The sequence below is a fragment of the Eubalaena glacialis genome, chromosome 4 (genome assembly GCF_028564815.1).
Source record: "Eubalaena glacialis isolate mEubGla1 chromosome 4, mEubGla1.1.hap2.+ XY, whole genome shotgun sequence".
NCBI lineage: Eukaryota > Metazoa > Chordata > Mammalia > Artiodactyla > Balaenidae > Eubalaena > Eubalaena glacialis.
The window spans coordinates 18,163,565-18,184,995 of NC_083719.1; the positions used below are offsets into that span (position 1 = coordinate 18,163,565).

Genomic DNA, 21,431 nt, shown 5'->3' on the forward strand with positions numbered 1-21,431 from the left:
TTTTGTCTTGTTGAAGGTTTACAGGAACATTGTGACCAGACATATGTGGACAATTGCAAGAACAAAGGATTATCACATCCTCTCCAGGATCTGGCTGGCATGGAAATGACTGAGACAACCAGTCACACACACACACACACACACACCCCATTTAGTATAAAAGAAGCCTGAATTTTAACTCTGGTAGGATGGTTCTTTGGAACATCAGTCCACCATCTTCTCAGTCTGCTTGCTTTCCAAATAAAGTCACCATTCCGTGTCCCAACACCTCCTCTCTCAACTTATTGACCTGTCCTGAGGTGAGAAGTACCAGCTTGGACTCAGTAACAAGATGCTACTATTCATATCATATTCTGAATGGAAGGCTCACAGAAACTATACGTAATAAGGTAAAAAAAAAAAAAAAGGTGCAGAGCTAACATTTAACTGAAAGTAGAAGCCCATTAATTGTACAACTATATAATTTATAAATAATAATTTTGTTGCATGAGGCTTACAATTTGCTTTTTACAGAGTCTAAGGAGATGTACTATGCACAGGGGAAGACATACAATTGATCAATTCATCCTAAGATAAAGCATTGATAGGCATTCTCCCTCTCTGAAGTCTCCAAACTTAGGGAGTACCACTTTTATATATTTATTTGACATGTATATATATTTGATTATATATTTATAAATTTGATTTAATTTTCCAGAAATCAGGGAATGTGAATGTTTTGATAACCTTTATTTCTCCAGTGTGTAGCATGATGTCTAGCCAGAGTACATAATCCATAAATATTTGCTCTATGAATAAATGAATTCTGAATAATAAGAAAAATAAAGATGTCACCTAATTTGATATGTTGAAAAATTGTAAAAATTGAAAAAAATTATTAAATTGAAACATTATTGCACTGCTATAGATTATTTTTAAATGATTGCTATAGATTATTCTAAATTATAGATTATTTTAAATTATAGATTATTTTAAAATGAACTTGGCATCTGGTTAGATAAGCAAGCTCCTCATTTTATACAACTACTATGAAAAGCCAATTTGCTGATGCAGACTGTAACAATTTACTATGAATCCCAGAAGAAAATTGTTTTTAAATGTTCTAGTGATATGTATTAAGTAATCAAACGACCAGACCCTGATAGTGGGGAAAAGGAAGAGGATTACATTAAAACATGCTTTAATGCCACATTTTCTCCTTTGTGGTAAGTTAAAGAAAAAGCACTTGGATCTATATTAATTATGATGTTTTTTGTGGAGGTGTGAGTACTTCTAAAACTACAGGCAGTATTTTTTCAAAATTCCTTATAATCTATCTATTTTGTTCATATAAAAACGAATATAAGCATAAATTTCTCCCACATAGGTTTTTTACTGAGTGGTGCAAATTAGATACCCAATTAATAATATTTCTTGAAAGGATAAATGAATGACAGCTAAAGCACCCTATAGAATATAATCAAGTATTATTATTGCTCAGAGTTACTAGAAAATCTTGGCAACTTGATAATAAGCAAAAGAAAACAGAAGATAAATAAATCAGTTTGTATGAAGGAAAAGTATTATAAAAAGTATAGTAACCTGAAAATTATATTCTTTGAATCCTCATCCCTTAAATTCTGAAACATATTTAGAGCACAAATACTATGCTCTAGCACAAGGCACTGTACAATTGACACTACTGAAAATTGTGTAAATACTTCCTAAAAGATAAGAGACAAGGGAAGAAAAGTGGGTGAGAGTCTGTAAAACAAAGATCATTAATAGTTACTCTATAAATAAATAAGCAACAAAGATATATTGTACAGCACAGGGAAATATAGCCATTATTTTGTAATAACTTTAAATGGACTATAATCTATAAAAATATTGAATCACTATGTTGTAAATCTGAAACCAATGTAATATTGTAAATCAAGTATACTTCAATAAAACAAAATAGTTATACTATAAAATTGGAAACTTGATTTTCTTCTGAGATATGTAGGGGAAAGTGTGGTGTGTGGCAGTGATTGGAAACGAACCTGGCAGATAACTTTAAAACAACTTCCATACGGAATGGAAAATGAAATAGTCTAGACATAAGCCAAAGATTATCGAGCTTAGGTATGTCAAGGGGAGACAGAGAAATGATATGGAAAGAGCTTAACCATTGAAGTCAGTCTAACAAAATGTCCATATCAGGGTTCTGAAATTATTAGCTTTGAGACAATGGGAAATTATATAACTTCTCAGTGCCTCAGTTTTCACATTTGAAAAAAATTAAAGGTTCAAGTGTTATTACTAGGAAATTGATGAAAATGCATTTTCCTTTTGAGTGAGCTTCAAGGTGAAACATGGTGTGTGTGTTGCAATAAGGAAAAGATTTACTTTTCCAATATTCTGATCTTCTTTAATATCTTTTACTTTTCTAATATTCTGATTTTCTTTAATATTAGAATTCTTTTGAGAGAATGGTCCATTCAGAAGTCAGGCATCTTTGATATTGAAATGAACAGATATAAGAGCATATACATTTCTTTACACTTTTGTAGAAATACTTCTTTGCAAGGTATAAAATTGGATGGTTTTGTAATTATCATTGTTTTTTGTTGCTGCTATTTTTACTTGTTTTTACTTCTCTCCTCAGAACTGTCACTTAAGAGCAAAGTGACTGTAGGTGTGTTATTTAATCAGGTTGAGAATTTGTATTTGCATTGTGAAATGAGGGGTAATAATTTCACAGGGATTCTGCAGATGAAATGAAAGATAGGAAAGCATATAGCTGCAACTGAAACACATTATATTATCACTAAATGTTTATTCAAAGCTTCTTCCAGTATTAAAAATTATAAGCCTATATATCTGAAAATAAGAATAGGACTAATCTCTAAATATATTTTCTTAATTTAAAAGCTGTACTATTGTTTCTATATAAGGTTTCCCTAACCTTGGTAAATTACTCATATTATTTGAATGTATGCAAGCTATCATTTCTAAGAGAGCAAATGCTCTGCACCAAAATGTAACATCCTTATAATAACAAAAGATTTAAGTATATCTGTAATATGCTTTCTGAACATAATTTTATTTTACCTAGCTAGTTTACAGATGCCACTATAAACCTAGATTTTAAGGGTAATTATTTCACATTTCCCTCCGTTTCTGTGTCTACAGTGGGAACATTCATATGCTCAGCACCTGAAGTATTTTCATCATCTTATTTTGCATACGACCTTTTCACTGTTTCAAGAATTTAAGAGATGTTATAATAAATGCTTATTATAAACTATAATGAGGAAAGGCTGGAATTTTGCTCTGCTCATTCCTTGTTTCCACCAGTTTAATGATTTGGAAAAAAATTAGTTTTCTCACATGACCTTCCTAAATAGGAACTTGGCACGCCATATCGTAGTTGTAGTTGAACAAATGTGTATATAGCAGTTATAAAACATCAAATTCTACCTTCATTTAATAATGTTGTTGGATTTAAGAAATGATAGATCCAGCATATATAATGTTTTGAGCGATATACATGTATGTAAGTATGCAGTTGAACAAATGTGTATATAGCAGTTATAAAACATCGTAGTTGTAGTTGAACAAATGTGTATATAGCAGTTATAAAACATCAAATTCTACCTTCATTTAATAATGTTGTTGGATTTAAGAAATGATAGATCCAACATATATAATGTTTTGAGCGATATACATGTATGTAAGTATGCATACATACACACAAACAATCATGTTTAAAAATTAATGTGGAAATAACACTAGAATGGAATGTTTAGCGTATTTCTTTTTTTTTTTTAGAGACTCTTCAATTAAATTTTATTCTAGTTTATTTCTATTCAGTGAAAATTTGGCTCCCTATATTAACTACATTTTTATATGAAGAAAATTATGGCGTTAATATATAAGTGCATATATGAGCATGGAATGAGGATTTTCTCATGCAGCACATTTTAAAAAATAGATTGGAAAACACTGAAGAGAGTAGAGATAAGGTGATTTTTTTTTTAAACACTGTAACTCTGGACAAATACTTTTGAAAGTCACAGACTTGAGACACAGTCTTACTAAAACATTGAGATTTAATCAGAAGATTATAGAACTTTCCCCCTTTTCAAACCTTCCCACTACACAGAAGGACTCCAGTATAATGTTCTAAAAACACCAATTAAAAGTCAGAAATTATCAGAGAAGATTAAGAACACACACAATGATATTTTGTATATACATGGAAAGAACTTTAAATCATAAAGATGCCGTAAGTCAAAAAGTAAAGGGATAGATAAAAGTATCCATGCTAATAATAATCAAAAGAAAGCTAGAGTACCTATACTAATTTCAGACAAAGCAGACTTCAGAACAGAGCAGAAGCAAGACTATTAGAGATAAAAAAGGGAATTTACCAGGCATAAAGAAGAAATCAACTCTCCAAGAAGATCTATAATCTTAAATAGGTATATAAGGCTAAAACTGATAGAAATTAAAGGAGAGATGGAAAAAGCCATTCTTTTTATAGGATACTTCAACATCTCTTGTCAGTAGCTGGTAGATAAAGGAGGAGAAATATCAGTAAAATATACATCCTCTGAATGGCGCTATCAATCAGCATTATCTAATTAACATTTATAGAATACTCCATCAAAAGACAGTAGAATAAACATTCTTGAACAATTACCAAGATGGACCTTATTCTGTGCTATAAAACGCACCTTAATAAAATTTTAAAAATCACACAGAATGTTCTCAACTCACAACAGAATTAGAGTAGGAATCAAAAACAGAAATATAACCAAAAAAATCCTTAAATGTTTAGAAATTAAGCAACACTTTTCTAAATAACACATGGATTTAAGGAGTTTCCAAATAAATTAAAAATATATTTTGGACTAAATGAAAATGAAAATACAGCTCTTTAAATTTTGAGAGATGAAGTGAAACTAGTGTGTACAGGGAAATATAATATATGGCCTTAAGTGAATATATAATATTAGAAAAAACAAAGATCTAAAATAAATAACCTAAGGCTCTATCTTGGAGAACTATGGAAAGAAGAAAAATTTAAGGTTAAAATAATTAAAATAAAATAATTAAAATTAGAACAGAAATCAATAAAATTTGAAATAATAATTAGGAAATTCAATAAAAATAAAGCCCGGTTCTTTGAAAAAAAATCAATGAAATTGACAAAATTCCAACCAGCCTAACCAGGAAAAAACAGGTGAGAAGACATAAGTGAATAATATAAGAAATGAAAGAAGGGGGGCCATCACTATGGATCTACGGATCTCAAAATGATAATAATGTTAACACTGTGAACAAATCTATGCCCACAAAGTTGATAACTTAGTTATAATGGATCAATTCCTTGAAGAAACAAACTCCCAAAACTCACACAAGGAGAAATAAATAACTTGGATAACCCTGTATCCATTAAATAAATTCATAATTAATAAGCTTTCAACAAGAAATGTTCCAGGCCCAAATTATATCACTGGGTGATTCTACCAAACAGTTAAGGAAGAAATAATACCAATTGCACATAATATTTTCCAGAATGTACAATGAGAAGTAATAATACCACATTCATTTTATGAGGTCAACATTACCTCAATATCAAAACCAGAAATCACTTTAAAATAAGGGAAAATAAAGACTACTATATTTTAAATGTAATTGCATTTGGTATGCTACCATTTATAGAGGATTTTTATATTTTTCATTTCTTTCAATGACATTTCTGGTTTTGATATTAAGGTGATGTATGTATACCACAAACAAGTATGATTCATTCAAAGTCAAGGCCATTTTGCCATTCAAAAATTAATCACTGTAATCCACCATTTCAATAGGCTAACAGAGAAAAATCATTTGATTGTAATACTTAACACAGAAAATAATTGACAAAATTTAACAGCTATTCATAATTTTTAAAATCTCAGCAAATTAGAAATAAGCATTCACACTTGATTTTTAAATATCTAAATATATATATATACATTTTTTGGCTGTGCCGTGTGGCTTGTGGGATCTTAGCTCCCTGACCAGGGATTAAACTCATGCCCATGGCACTGAAAGCACAGAGTCCTAATCACTGGACCGCCAGGGAATTTCCTAAAACTATATATATCATATACTGATTAGGAACTCTGTAACACCTCTAAATTTGGAAGCATGGCAAGGATGTCTGCTATAACCATTGCTGTTTGACATTATAGTGAAATTCTTAGCTGGTACAATAAGAAAAGAAAAAGAAATAAAAGGAATATATTGACTGGAAAGGAAAAAAATTTTTTAATTCTTTATTTGAATATGATATGAATGTTTATGTATAAAAGTCATATCATCTCCAAAAAAAATCCTGAAATAGTAAGCAAATATAGCAAGAAGGCAGAATACAAATTCAATTTAAACAAAAGTCAGTGCTTTCCTATATATCAGCAATAATGATGAGAATTTAAAATTTTAAAAATACCATTTATAATACACACCAAAAAATATCTAGGTATAAATCTAATAAACCAAGTGTAAGAGCCATATGCAGAAAACTGCAAAATATTAAGCAAGAAATCAGAGAACATATAAATTAGAGATAGTCTGTATTTATGGATTAGAAGACTCAATATTGTTAGGATATTAATGCTTCCAATTTTATCTATAGATTCTATACAATTACTATAAAAATCCCAACAAGCTACCTTATAGGTATAAACAAATGGGCTCTAAATTTCATATAGAAAAACAAAAACCTAGAATAGTCAACAAAACATTGAAGAACAAAGATGGAGTACTCACATTCCCAGATTTCAAGATTTACATAAAGTGACAGTAATCAAAACAGCTTGATTTTGAAAAAGAATAGTCACAAAGATCAATGGAACTGAATAGCGAGTCCATAATAAACCCAAACAAATATGTTCATCTAATTTATGACAAAGGTCCAAAGACAATTCAATAGAGAATGGATAGTTCTTTTAACAAAGTATGCTGGAAAAACTGAACCTCCATATGCAAAAATAAAATGTGCTCAACACACACAATATAGTTTTCATAAAGTAACTCAAAATGGATTATGGATCTAAAATTAAAATGCAGAATTATTAAATTTCTTTGGAAGAAATGGGAGACAATCTAACTGACTTTGGGTTTGGTGATGACTTTGAGATACAATCAAAAAAACATGATCCATGAAATAAATAATATATTAATTAGACTTTATTAAAATTAAAAATGTCTGCTCTGTAAAAGATACTTAAGAGAATTAAAAGACAAGCTGCAGACTTGGAGAAAATATTAGCAAAGCGTATATCTCATAAAAAATTAACTCCTAAATATAAAAAATCTCTTAAAACTAAACAATAGGAAGATAAAAACAATGAAAAATATAGACATAGAGCTGAACGACACCTTAACAAACAAGATATATAGATGGCATGACACATAAAGATATAAAAAGATGCTAAACATAATTTGTCACTAGGAAACGTAAATTAAAAAACAAATCGGTGAGATACCACTTCACACCTATCAAAATAGCTAAAATCTATACTAACAATACCAGAATTGGTGACAATGAATAACAGTGAAGCTCTCATTCATTGCTGGTGGAAATGCCAAATAGCACAGCCACTTTGGAAGACACTGGTAGTTTCATTCAAAAGAAAACATAGTCTTACCATACAATCCGATAACTGGGCTCTTAAGTATTTACCCAAATGATTTGAAAACTTCTGTTCATATAAAAACCTGTACACAAATATTTATAGCAGCTTTACTCATAATTGCAAAAAAAGCTCGAAGCAACCAAAATGTCCCTCGGTATATGAATAGATAAACAAACTGTGGTACATCCATACAATGGAATGATAGGGATAAAAAGAAATGGGCTATTCCACCACAGAAAGACATAGATGTGTCTTAAATTTGTACTGCTAGTGTGAAAGACTATGTGCTGAATGATTTCATTTCTATGATAATCTGGAAAAGACACAACTATAAATAGAGTACACATGAGTGGTTACCAGGAATCAGGGAGTATTTGAAGCACAAAGAATTTTTTTTAAAGCAGTGAAACTATTTTATATGGGACTGTAATGGTGGATACACAACACCATGAATTAGTCAAAATCTATAGTAATTTACAGCACATATAAAAATTTTAAACATATATTTTAAAGAGGTTAGTGGGTCCAAGAATTCAATGAAGAATGTGACAAAATAATCTGATAGTTAAACAAATGAATGAAACAATTTCACTGAGGTAAAAAGGTTGTGACCTAAGTCTTTGGAAGTGAGTGGAGTCTGTAAGACTAAAGGTGATACAACTCAAAGTTGTTTTGAGTGAGAGTACAGATTAACAATTCTGATATACTATGCATATGTCCCAGAATTGAACAATTAAGTAAATAAATAGCAAATGTTGAGACGTAGGATTTTCAGTGTTGTAGTGAGAGGTTGCATATAAGTGAGACAGAAGGCGATATATTATGATCCATGTGGTAATGGATTAGAGTCTGAGATATCAGTATGAACTCACTTTTAGTTTAATAAAGGTACAGATGGCTACATATAGAGGCATATATATGTACATATATATATGAGTGTGTGTATGCATGTACTCTAGTTGTTATACACATATATAGTCTCTTGTTCTGTCATTTGAGAGGACCCAGAAATACAAACACCTCAGTAGCAAGGAACACACTTAATATCCAGATCTTTGTAATATTATTTTGCCAATAAAAGAAAGCAAGGCTTTTTGGAGGAATGCCTGATTCGAGAGAACCAGGGCAGGAAATATACAAGAGGAGCATGGAGCTTATAGTGGCAGAATGTAAGAAAGTGCTCAAGACATACAAACCAACCAACCAACAAACCAAAACACAAACTAGGCAGTAATGAGGATTTGTTAAGTAGCACAGGCACCAACTGAAATAGCTTTATAAATATAGTAGTGTTAGATTATGAACCAAAGTATTAAATCTCTATGCATCCCTACTCAAATAAATAAATGATTGAATAAGTAAATGGAGAATAGACAAACTCCTAATATTTTATGAGAACTCCAAATATTTTATGTTGATACTTTGCCCTCAAGAGGTGAGGCATAATGCTGCACTCCTTAATTGTGTGCTATATATAGTGACATTCTTCCAAGGAGTACAGTTTGGGATTAGGGAAAAATAAATAATTTACAGTGAAGAAACTACACAAATGACGGCCAGATGATCGACAGTAATAAGTTATTTCCTTAGGATGTTCCTTTGATATAATATGATGAGCTTGGCACTTTACCTCTGTGATCTTCCTCCCAAAACCCAATGTAACCAGTCTAATCATGAGACCAAAAAATCAGACCAATATCAGTTAAGGAATATTCTACAAATTACTTGACCAGTAATTCTCAAGATTGTAAAAGTTTTTTAAAACAAGGAAAGTCTGAGAAGCTATCATAACCATGAAAAACCTAAGAAGACTTGATGACTAAATGTATGTTCTATCAAGTATGGAATCCTGGAACAGAAAAAGTACATTAGGGAAAAATAAAGAAATCTGAACAAAATGTGGACTTCAGTTAATAAAAAGATGTAAATATTGGTTCATTAATTGTAACAAATGCACCAAACTAATATGATTTTGTATGGTTGGGTGTGGAAAATACAAAAATTTTCTGTAGTGCCTTAGTCACTTTAAAAAATTAGGTTTATTTCAATAGTAAAATAGCAATGTATTTTGAGAGAGTACATGTATATATATATACATAGAGAGAGAGAGAGAGAGAGAGAGAGAGAGAGAGACAGAAGAATAGAAGGAAAGTTCAGAGCCCAAGTAACAACACAAATACTGAACTCTGAAAGAGAAAGGTATAGACTTGGATCTAATGAATTTGAAGCTAATAGATTGGCCAGGTATGTGTGTTCAGAAAGTATAAATATACGCAAGTAAAACTTCCTCATCTTGCTTAAAGAGAAAATGTATAAATAGCGATTTAACGATTCATTGAATATTATGAAAAATCACAATTATAGCAAGAGATCTCCAAATCTCAATGGTATAAAAAAGAAATGAAAACAGATGGGAAGACTCCGTGGGATTATTTATGTAGACTGTGTGAGGGGTATACGAAGCATTAACAGAAGAAAGAAAAAATCAATGAACTAAGATGTGGAAGTAGAAATTGAAGGTGAGATATGAAGGTATGCTTAACTCTATAGAAATTGCAGAAAGGTAAAAGGAAGAATCATTGGGGCTTTTCAATTATAAAGTTACTAGTGAACTTCAAAGGAACACAGTAGGAACAGAGACCAGAATTCAGGTTTTTAAATGGTCAGTTATAAGTGAGAGGGGCGAAAGTGCAGTATACTGTATCTCATGGGGTAAGGGCTGGATCGGGCATATCATAATTGTGTTAGGGCCCTGGTTTTGTCACTTGCTAAATATGTCTAAGTAAACAGGTTACTTCAAATGTCTAAGCCTAGTTTACTCATGTATGAAATACAGATAATAATAATAATGTAACTCATCAAATTATTGTTAGCATTAAATGTTTGCAACATATTTTTTGCAAAGTATATGCTCAGTGATGAGTAGCTCTTTTATTACTCTTGACACATTTTTAAAAATGTTGACAGAGCAGAAGAGGAGAACGGGAGAATTGTTTGTCTCAGGTAATTTTTGGTGACAACATATTGGAAATTTCAATCACGGCAAATACCATATTCAGTGGATGATGGATTGAGAGAGACATAAGATAAGTAAATTGAACTTAGAAATTGGAGATTTAAGTGATAATAAGGGCTAAAGTATATTTGTACCCATGGGAAGTTAAAAAGAAGGGGAAATAGACATAATTGGATTGAAAATTCAGGAGAGTTAAGGTCAGGATAATATATATACATCATTAATGTGAATGTTTAAAAGAAAGTGCAACTGATATAGTTTCAAATACATTGATTCTTGGTAATATGGAGATCAGTATTTTCAGTTGTATAATCAAGTTTTTATTTGTCTTGTAGACAACTGTTGTGTCTTAAAATCTTGCTTACTGGGTAAGATATTGATATCAGAATCAATGATGTTTAGATTATTTTCTCTTTTAAGGAAGTACCATATTATGTTGTAGTATGACCCGGAATTCCCAGGAGTTTGTGTTAATTACACTCGTTGTTGCAATGTAATATACAACAGCGTAGAAGTTGGAAAAATTATGGGAAGAACCCAGAAAGGAAGTTGAAAAATAAATGTACTCAAACTCTTCACAATTGAAGGGCTTTGCCGTCTATTAGTTTATTATTTATTGGTTCTGCACAAGTTGTTTGGACACTCTACCTTCTATTTATTCATCTTAAAGTGGGGGCAATTAAAAACAAAAAAATAAATTCCTAATAAAGTTTAACTCCTTTTTGAAAAATTTAGTGACTGACTGATAGTTATGAAAACCCATTACACTAAGAAATATAAGGGACTTGAATAAAAGAACTAAGTGGCAATCCAAAACTTGCTGCAAATTGGAATTATCAAATGTTTAATTGTGTATGTATGTGTGCATATGTGTGTATACTGTTTTGTAACAATGGATGTAAGAGAAGAAATGATCAGATTCTTGGAAAAATAATTCCAAGTGGTAATTGTGTACTTAGCTAAACTATACATCAGATGAGGAGGCAAGAGAAATTTTCAAACATGGAGACATTTACAAAATTATCTCCCTCCCACTCTTCTCTTAGGAAGTAAACTGATGTTTTTACTGACATTTTATTAATTCTTTTCAGACCTTGCCATATTTTGGGACTCACTTCAAATATAGTAACTGCATATTTACATCTGCTTTTAGGAATTCCTGTTTTAATACAACAGTTACTGAAACTTTTCCAAGGACTTCCAAAATGTCCTCCTCCTAAAGATAAGGAATAACACATCCCTTCTAATGTTTTCTTCATATCACTTGCTTCTCCTCTTTGGCTCAAGATTAGGGATCTATTTTTAACATTTCTTTCTCTCTCTTCCTATGCACTTCTCTGCCATTCCATCTGGATGAAGAATTTTGACAGTTTTTACTTAAGAAGTATTTGTTTGGCTCTCCTGATGTGGAACGTGGTGTGTCAATGTGTAATCAATCACATCCATACTGCAAAGAATTTTGTGATTTATATTTTGTTTTAAAGATCTCTATGATTCTCATAATTTTATGTAATCAATATGTAAATGAATTAATGGACTTCATGGAAATGTAACTAGAACTTAAGAGTCAAGAAATTTCAGAGGAAACTTAGATAACACCAAGAGCAACAGATTCATTTTTACCAAAGAGAATAGATGACAGGAAGGTTAAGGTGCTGGCTCCATACGACATTTCCAGTTAGTGATAGAATTTGGTATAAAAGCAATTTTAGATTATTTCTAGTGTATCGCACCACTAGTTTACACTTCTGTGTTGATCTAATACTTCTTTGAACACAAAAGTTACATTTTTAAAAAACATATAACATACATATGTTACATAGAATATGTCCACATATATTTCTGTAAAGATAAACATGCAATGTAATTAAAAAGTTATGCATGATTATTATTAATAGTCAAAACCCCCCATGTAAATTCTAAGGAATTTTTATATTGCTTAACTCTTGAATGAAGGCTAGTTACTGTGATGTTATAAATAAAAAAGAATCTCAAGTTATTTATAAGTATTGAAATATTAGGCCTACTGCTTTCAGTAGTGTGAAAGATATCCCATAATATTTCCAATGTATGAGCACCAAAAGACCTCTTTTCACCTTGTCACTTTTGTGGTTTCCCGTTGTACATGAAATTATTTCCATTCATGGTTTTTGTTTTGCTTTGTTTTGTTTTTTTCACATGGTTTGTTTGATGTAAATCAAACACTTTTTTGTTTTTTTTCTGTTAACATCTGTGTGGTTGTTATGGGCGAATTGTGTCCCCTAAAATTCATATTTTGAAGTCTTGACCATCAGTACCTCAGAATAGGACTATATTTGGAGATAGGGCCTTTAAATAGTTAATTAAGATAAAAAGAGGTCATATGAGTGGGCTCAGTATGATTGGTGTCCTTAGAAGAAGAGGAATTAGCCCAGGGGAAAGACCACGTGGAGACATGGAGAAATGAGAGCCATGGACAAGCCAAGGACAGAGGCCCTTGGAAGAAACCAACTCTGCAGACTCTTATCTTAGACTGCTAGATTCCAGAACTGCAAGGAAATAAACTTCTGTTTTTTTAAGCCACCCACTCTGGTGGTGCTTTGTTATGGCAGCCATAACAAACTAATGCAGTGGTGTAACAAACATAAAAGATAGAGGTACTAAAAAAAGATGATTAGTGTGGAGAAAGTAAGACCCACCAATTTCATGTACTTGCTTAGTATCTCAGTCGTGTGGTTTGAAATGACCTGCCCCTCCCAAGTTTTCTTTGTGCCGTCATTGCTTCTGATATGTGAATGCATGCAGAGGCACTCAGATTCTCTAGCAAGGTGCAACATGCAGTAATTCCTGACAAGAATCATTTGGTCAGCTGGAAGTGATTTGCATATTAACCTTCTTCAAAGGGCCTCACATCATGGCATACCCAGTCATATTGCTGGGGAAAACCTAGATGTTGACTTAATTTTTGCTCCAGAATGGTTATGACATCGCCAGCTTTTTAAAAATTACATAAATATTTCCCAAAGCAAATTATACTGCAAATTATCACACTACATCAAGATTCTATTGAAGTTCCCAGGGATGAGACAAAGGTGAAGTCGAAGTCGTGAGAGGAGGAAAAGGAATTCAACAGTTGTTCTTGGTAAGGATGACAAGGAGAATCTGCAATTATGAGACACAAAAAGAACGATGGGAAATGCAGATTCAAATGGCCTAATTGCCACAACATAATTATCAGTTATATATTTTTGAAGTAAGCATTTAATAATAAATAGGACTGAATATAATTTGCCTATATTATTTATATTTCTACCCATTTTCCCCATGTGTTAATTTTTACTTTCACACTTTGCAATACAAATATAATTATAAATATTTCATAAACACAGCTGGATATTGATGACGTCTGCAGAATGGATCTATAAATAACTTTTATTTTTCCTATATATTGTTTTAATATTTCAGTAGTCACTTGTATATTTATAATATTAAGAAAATATATTATTACCTTATGGTTAGGTACCTGTTGTGTTAAGTGTATTTCTGGATAGTGTAAAGTTCATTTAAAAGTAATGTAATGAGTGCAGCTTACCTGTCTGCTTATAAAATCTAGTATTTCTAGTATTAGAAATCTCATCAAATTAAAAAGTAAAAGTTTTTACAGAGGAGGTTTATGGTATCATTTATTTTAGAATTATTGTAGATGATAGCGTAAAGAAGCCACTCTGAGCTCCAGTATAATAACGATATTCACAAAGCTGAAATCCATGTTAATAAAATAAATCAACTACCAGATTTTGCATTTGTGTTCACTTTAAGAGTTAGTATTTGGTTTGAATTTTCTGAAGTCCCTGATTTTTCATTTGTTTGGTACTGCTTAATAAATATTTTTAGACATGCTATAAATCCATTCTGTATTATTTGATAAATATTTTATTTTCTTTGTTCATGAAAGAATCACTAGACTGTAAGAAACTCTGAGAAGCTGTATATCAATTTCTCTTCTCCTGTTCAAATCAATATTTTTTTTCCCAAAAAAATGTTTCATAAAAACACAACTTAAATTTTATCTATGACTGAAGACTGCAATGATCTGATGATTTGTTAAAACCAAACTTCCACCCTTCCACACCCTGGCACAATATTAAAACAAAACTAATATTTATTTTAATTTGGAGCTTCAGCCCTGAGGCCTCTCTTTATAAAGAGGATTTTTTAAAATTTTCTTTTTAAAAATTTTATTTCTTTGGAAAACAATGAATATTTTCATAAACACCTTTAATAGGAACCAATATTAAGATCAAACATTGCTTTTAAAATTTCGGACTTAAATATTGAATTTGATATTATCGCATTTATTTCACTTTTCTCAGAGGGTAGGAAAAACAAATGTGTTTTGGCATACAGTTTAAAAAAGAAACAAAAGAGCATTTTAATTATAAGAAGATGGAGTTCAGAAAGTGTTCTTCTTTTTTCCTTAAAAGGAATGAGAAGTCTGCGTGTTGCTATTGCTCCTTGACATAAAGACAGTGTCTTTGTTTTATGTCCTCTGTGTCTGAATCCCGCAAAGCCGTCACAGCAGAGTGTACTCTACACGACTTTAAATAATAAGAGTTTCAATAGGCACTTTAGTGGAATTAAGAAAAATCTAACACTCTTCCACCGTGATGCCACATAGCTATCTTCGTTCTAGGTTGTCACGTCAGTAAATTGTATTTAATAGGCCTGAGCTTGTCTCAGTGTGTTTCCAAAATAACAAAACAAAACCAAGCAAGTACACATTTTAGGAATTACCTTGTGTTGGCAGAATAAACCAAAACTGACAATATGATAAATATAGCAACTTGCTAGAAACCAAATAATCAAAGGAATCTTGTCCTAGAAAGCCCGGTATGTGTGTTTGTGTGTGTGTGTGTGTGTGTGGTGTGTGTGTAGAAGTGTGATTTCTATTTATGTTCCTTTCTCTTAAATTTATTTTGTTGGTTGTGTTTTAGCCTTTGCTTCTCCCCTAAGTGACTTTATCAGTGTTATAACTCTCTTCTTCACCAAACATGTCTGCCAAGACTTTAAAGTGCGGTCCCCAGTCTGTTAGATAGGTGTAGTCCTGGTCCGCTTCCATGGTCAGAGACCCTATGGAGCTAAGAGAGTCGGCTACTGATCCATTGCCTTCATAGGCATATGTTGCCAATGAATCGTATGGTGGGGCGGTGGGGTCCACATCATTTTCCTGTAGCCTTTGATTAATGAAATCCCTTATGTCTGCATTATCTTCCACTGGTGGTCTCTGACGAGGCAAACAGAGAGAGTCTGGTTTTATATCCCTGCGAATTTTGTTATCTTCAATCACTTTTGGGTTTCTCAGAGCACCAATGTCGAAAGCCTGGGTGTCCTCCTCCCCGCCTCCTTCATCATCATAATGGATAACATTGTCTCTGATGTCTTCTTTAGAGGTCATCAGGGTGTCTTTCTTCTTCTGCCTTCGCAGAGCTACATACAGCACAACTATGGCTAGAACAAGACAAAAATTGCAATGTGAGAATATGTCAGCCCATCTCTCCATAAAAAATAAAATTGATCAGGGCTGGCTGAGTGTTTTTATTGGTACCCTATTATTTTCAAAGTAAACATACTGTAATCTATAAGGATCATATCTATGTTGACTTTTTTTCATTGTTTAAATTCAACTTCATTTTGAAATTGTAGCTAATATGAAACCATAGCAAAATTATTCACAAAATCAAACAATTGTAGCCTTATATTTAACATGTATTGTATTTAAATATCTCAGTGTCAGGTAAAAAGTGTGCGTTACAAAATTTAAAAAGAAAGAAAAGAATGGTTGTTTCAATCGTACAGAGAACTGTATAGTATTGAAGTAATAAAACTTGAATATTGTTTGCCCATAGCTAACACAGATATTATTCATACCTATATTTCTCAGTTGTTAACATTACTGTATTTATAATGAAATAAACACAAATCACGTGACAATCACTATTAATTGCAATAAACAAGAAAGAGAGAGAGAAAGAATATAGAATATAAGGGCCTTAGCTTTTCAACTTATGTCAACTGAGACCACAAATTATTTAAATTTCTGTGTCCTACCATATTGAGATATTTTCCAAACCAAATGTCTAGTATTCAGGTTACCTTCTTGAAGAAAGATAATATTTTGAAATAGTTAATTTATAGACCCTCATTATTGAATATCTCTTTGTTCCCCATCAGCTCACAGCCATCATTACATCAACAGTGTTTATTTTTTTCTGGGAGTAAATAAGCACAGATTCACACCGTGAAGTCAGTGCTCAGCTTTGCCCAGCATGATACTCCCCTCCTCTCCTCCATAGTGGTGGCAATAGATTGAAAGCCAAAGCGTTTGATTTACCATAACAGAGTCTGGAAGGAAGACTTTTGTCATAGGATTAGAAAGTAGGAGACTGCATGATGATAAAAGCCCGTTTATTCCCTCTTCTTCCAAAATTAAGGTGGAAGACAGAGGAGATATAGGTAGAGCTTCTGTACAATGGGCCTTGCAGAGATGTTTAGCACTCTGCACTCCTTCCAGGCTTTAGGCAAATCTCAGAACTAAAAGCACTATTGTTTGTTCACCCAGAGAGTGTGTGAGAGACTGTAAACCTCACAGAGAAATGCTGCATATGTATAAAATGGCTTTAGAGTATCTATGGCTGAGAAAGAGACTAGTTAGATGTGCTTGAGGGTCAAATAGAAGTTCCCAAGCACCACAAGATTCTCATGCTACCTCTCACCCTAAAAAAGACATTAAAATGGCTAAGCATCTACTGGAAGATCTAAAGGAGTATGAGATTGGCTAAGGAGATCAAAGAATAGATGGATTTGTAAGCAGACTCCATGGCAAGACTAAGAGTGTCAACATTCGCAGCTGTGTACTAGCAATCCACAGCTAGGAGCAGGGTGGACACTGGGTAAATGTTTGGATGAATGAGTGGCTGATGACAGTATGTGGTCATGCTAACCTAAGCAACATGAATTGTTACACTGTAAGAGGGCCAAAGAGGACATAGACGAGCATCCAGGATATGCCAAATCATGCTAGGTGGACACGGAAATACTCTGGGACTCAGACAGCCCCCAAGAGTATGAAAAAGAAGCTCTTGTTTTGAAGTTAAACACCTAATTGATCTTGCTCAACTTCAGGTGTGAGAACATTATTTTGCATCTTCCCTTTTAAAGGGGTTTATATCATCAGCACAAACAGATGTCAGATATAATTTATAATTCTAAATTTTAAGGACATAAAGAATACTTTGTTCTACACATCAAGGTTATTTGCGTGGAATTAATATCTGCATCATGCAAATTGGACCAGAACTTTACCCTCCAAACCAAAATGAGCTTCTGACTCACAGAATGTTCTTCACAAATTAGTATATAATGCCTTGTACCATGCTTTACACCCTAGTAAGTTTTTTAAATTCTATTTTCTATCCTAGAGATAAAGGTAGGTATGTACATTTGTCAGAATATTTTGGTTAAATAATAAACATGAATATATAAGCTGATCCCACAGTGCCCAACTGTACTTCTGTTGCAATTTTAATTTAAAGGAATGCTTAGAAAAATAGAAAATCTGTCTTTGCTTTTGTGAATCTGGCAGCGAATGAATAAATGAAATACAGTCAGCTGAACAGAGCTGATGGAAGAGGGAAGCCCCTAAAGTAGGTTTTCATTCTCACAGAGATGTTACAGAATACATTTACTTCAATCCTTTCCCTTTGCTGCACTTCTTGATATTGCACTGTGTTCTGTTCTGTTCTAGTGGGAATGGTTAGAGTTTTTGATGTGAGGAGATCTGAGAAAAGTGGAATAAGAATTGTGTCTGGCCAGCACTTTAGACAGGAAAAAAAAAAATTGGAGGTGCTTTTACCTTCTACTTCTTTCCTGTTCTTTCTCTTTTCTTTGTTTCTTTATCAAACTGGTATTTGACAACTACTGTTCATCTAGTATCATTTTAAAGGTTATACCACACTTTATTAGGCAGCAATAATTACTAGGATGTAAAACATGAATTTGAAACCGTTGCTGCAAATGAGATATTTGTCATAGAAAAGTTCATCGCAGCAAGTGCCACAAACTGTTATTACTTGAAAATTCCCTAGGGCTTGAACATACTTTTATATTTTTGATGATGTTATTGATTTATTTCTATTGGTATATTTCCATGTGGAATAAAATAGAAAATTAACACTCATAATATAATTAACTTTAATAATAATTATATAATTCAGTATAGCTAGATAGTCTTCCTTCTATCCAGATGTAGCATCTCAATGAAGAAAAACTGATTTACATGGTAAAATGAGGAGTGAGATACACAAACAAGGGAGGGGGAGAGAGAGAGGGAGAATATGTGAGTAACATTGAAACCAACCTAAGAGTATAACAATGCACAGTAGGATTGCAATCAAAGCCCCAGTGCTAAGTCCTACAGGAAGAAAAATGGCTTCCACGTTACAAGACAGGATGGTGCCATCAGAGTCACATCTACACACTCGAATAGTCACTGTGTTTGTGCTGCTCTGGACAGGATAACTGCTGTCTTCTATCACAACAGGGAGGAAATACAACTCCTGCTGCCTGCGGCTGTATCCATTTCTTCGGGTTTCAATGCCAGCTGTGTTGTCTACAAAACATGACATTTATGATAAGATGGTTACCACGAGCATCCCTTCAGATCTTCAAGTTGGTATCTGTTAAACAGTAGGAAGCTCTTCTTGAGTCAGTAAAATACATCCATATTTTAATTCTTTCTTTTATCATTATGAAAGCTGCCAAAATGTCATCAAATTGTATTCAAAACAATCCATAGGAAAAGAAGAAACATTAATCTTGTCTGGTGTACGAATTAAATTTTCTATCCAGAAAGAATCGAAAACTGTTTACAAGACAAGAGTATGTTGTGTTGACAGACAATTTTTTCTGACATCAAAATCTCACAGAGAAAAAAATACGTCAGCGGATGTTTTCTTACATGATTAGAAGAACCAAGATTACAAAGGATGAGTCAGTATAACATCTTACCTAAGAACCTGTTCTTTACAATTGACAAATATCAATATAATAGTTCAGATAAAGCTTGATTTTTTATTTTTCCCTAATCCATATCTATAATACATATATATGTATATGTGTGAATATATATATATATATATTTTTCACTTTTGCAAAACAGCATAAGAAACATGGAAAGGAAAATAAAATGTGTGAAAAACATCGATTCATTAAAATTTTTAAATATCATGAATTATAATAATCATCACTTTAATATAACCACAAAAGTACTTCATTTTAATTTTGATACAATGACGATACAACATTTACTTGGAATAATCCAAGGCAATAAGAATTTAAAATTTTATATTAGTACAACTAATATTTCTATTGAAAGTGTTATTTTGCATGCAGTTGTTCTTTTCTTCTTTTATTTCTGTACAGAAAAGTGGAATTTTTGTTTTATTCATAACACTATTTCATTTTTTGAGTCTATTGAAGTCACTCCCAGAAACATTTTGCTGTTTTTTAGAAATGTACTAATATTTAGTCCATTGTAGCCATACATGATACCCACTTTGGAATCAGGTAAAATAATTTTAGAAAGATATAGTACTCATTAAAATACAAGTATGTCAAAAAAATGTTACGATATCAGTAATATTCCATTCATTCTATTTGTAGATTCTAATTTCAACAATGAAAAATTAGGCACCTTCTCTATACCCATTTCAGTAGGAAGCACAAAACTGAGAAAACTTTATGTGATAAGATAGAATTTGGCAGGGGAATATCAATTTGTCATTACACAGAGGATATTTTTAAATTGAGAAACAAAATATAAACCTGCCAAATGTCTATTATAATATTCCCACTAAGATTCAGTGGTGTTAGGCACTTGTGTTGACAGTAGGAATAGAAAAATGGGGACTAGTTGAATCAATATTGAAATCTGCAGCCATTGATGGTTGTATACTTGAGTCTGGGGAAAGGAACAGTCAAGGATTAAAGCCTGAAACCTGGGTGAAAGTGATTAATAGAAATAGGAAGTCAGAGACTCCGGTGTATTTGCACTTAGGGAGCTAAGGGTTTGATATTCTTGAACATGTTATGTCAAAAGGCAGTCTCCCCTTTTTTAAAGATTTATTTTCAACCCAGTATTATTATTGATATGTGACCCTATAGAATTCATTATGCTGTCCATGGTGGGAAGAAAAAAGACATATTAAACCTCGTTTTCACCCATAAAATGGTTTCCATCGATTGACAGATAAAGAAAATGCGATATATATTGTATATACACACAATGGAATATTATTCAGCCATAAAAAAGAAGGAAACCCTGCCATTTGTGACTACATGGATGAAGCTGGAGGGTATTATGCTAGTGAAATAGACCAGACAAAGACAAATACTGCATGGTAACACTTATATGCGGAATGTAAGAAAAAAAAAAAAGCAGAACTCATAGAAATAGAAAGTAGAAAAATGGTTGCCAGGGGCTGGGGGTGGGAGAAATAGGGAGAGGTTGGTAAAAGGGTACAAACTATCAGCTATAAGATGAATAAAGTCTGAGGATCTGACATATAGCATGGTGACTGTAATTGATAACACTGCACAGTATAATTGAAATTTGCTAAAAGAATAGAACTTAAATGTTCTCACAAGAAAAAAAAAAGGTGAAAAAAATGTGTCTATCCACTTAAACAAAAAAACTTACAATTACACTTAAAATATATCAAGAT

General features: G+C 32.3%; 1 protein-coding gene across 2 annotated transcripts in view; it reads right to left on the reverse strand.

The window, feature by feature from the left end:
- Positions 1-15,658: 15,658 nt before the first annotated feature.
- CDH12 (cadherin 12) overlaps positions 15,659-21,431 on the reverse strand; it is a 269,372-nt gene continuing 263,599 nt past the window's right edge. For both annotated transcript variants that reach the window (XM_061187673.1, XM_061187672.1), the window contains 2 exons: positions 19,067-19,318; positions 15,659-16,158 (listed from right to left, as the gene is read on the reverse strand). In XM_061187673.1, coding sequence (XP_061043656.1) covers positions 15,659-16,158; positions 19,067-19,318 — 752 coding nt within the window. The remainder of the gene's footprint in view (positions 16,159-19,066; positions 19,319-21,431) is intronic.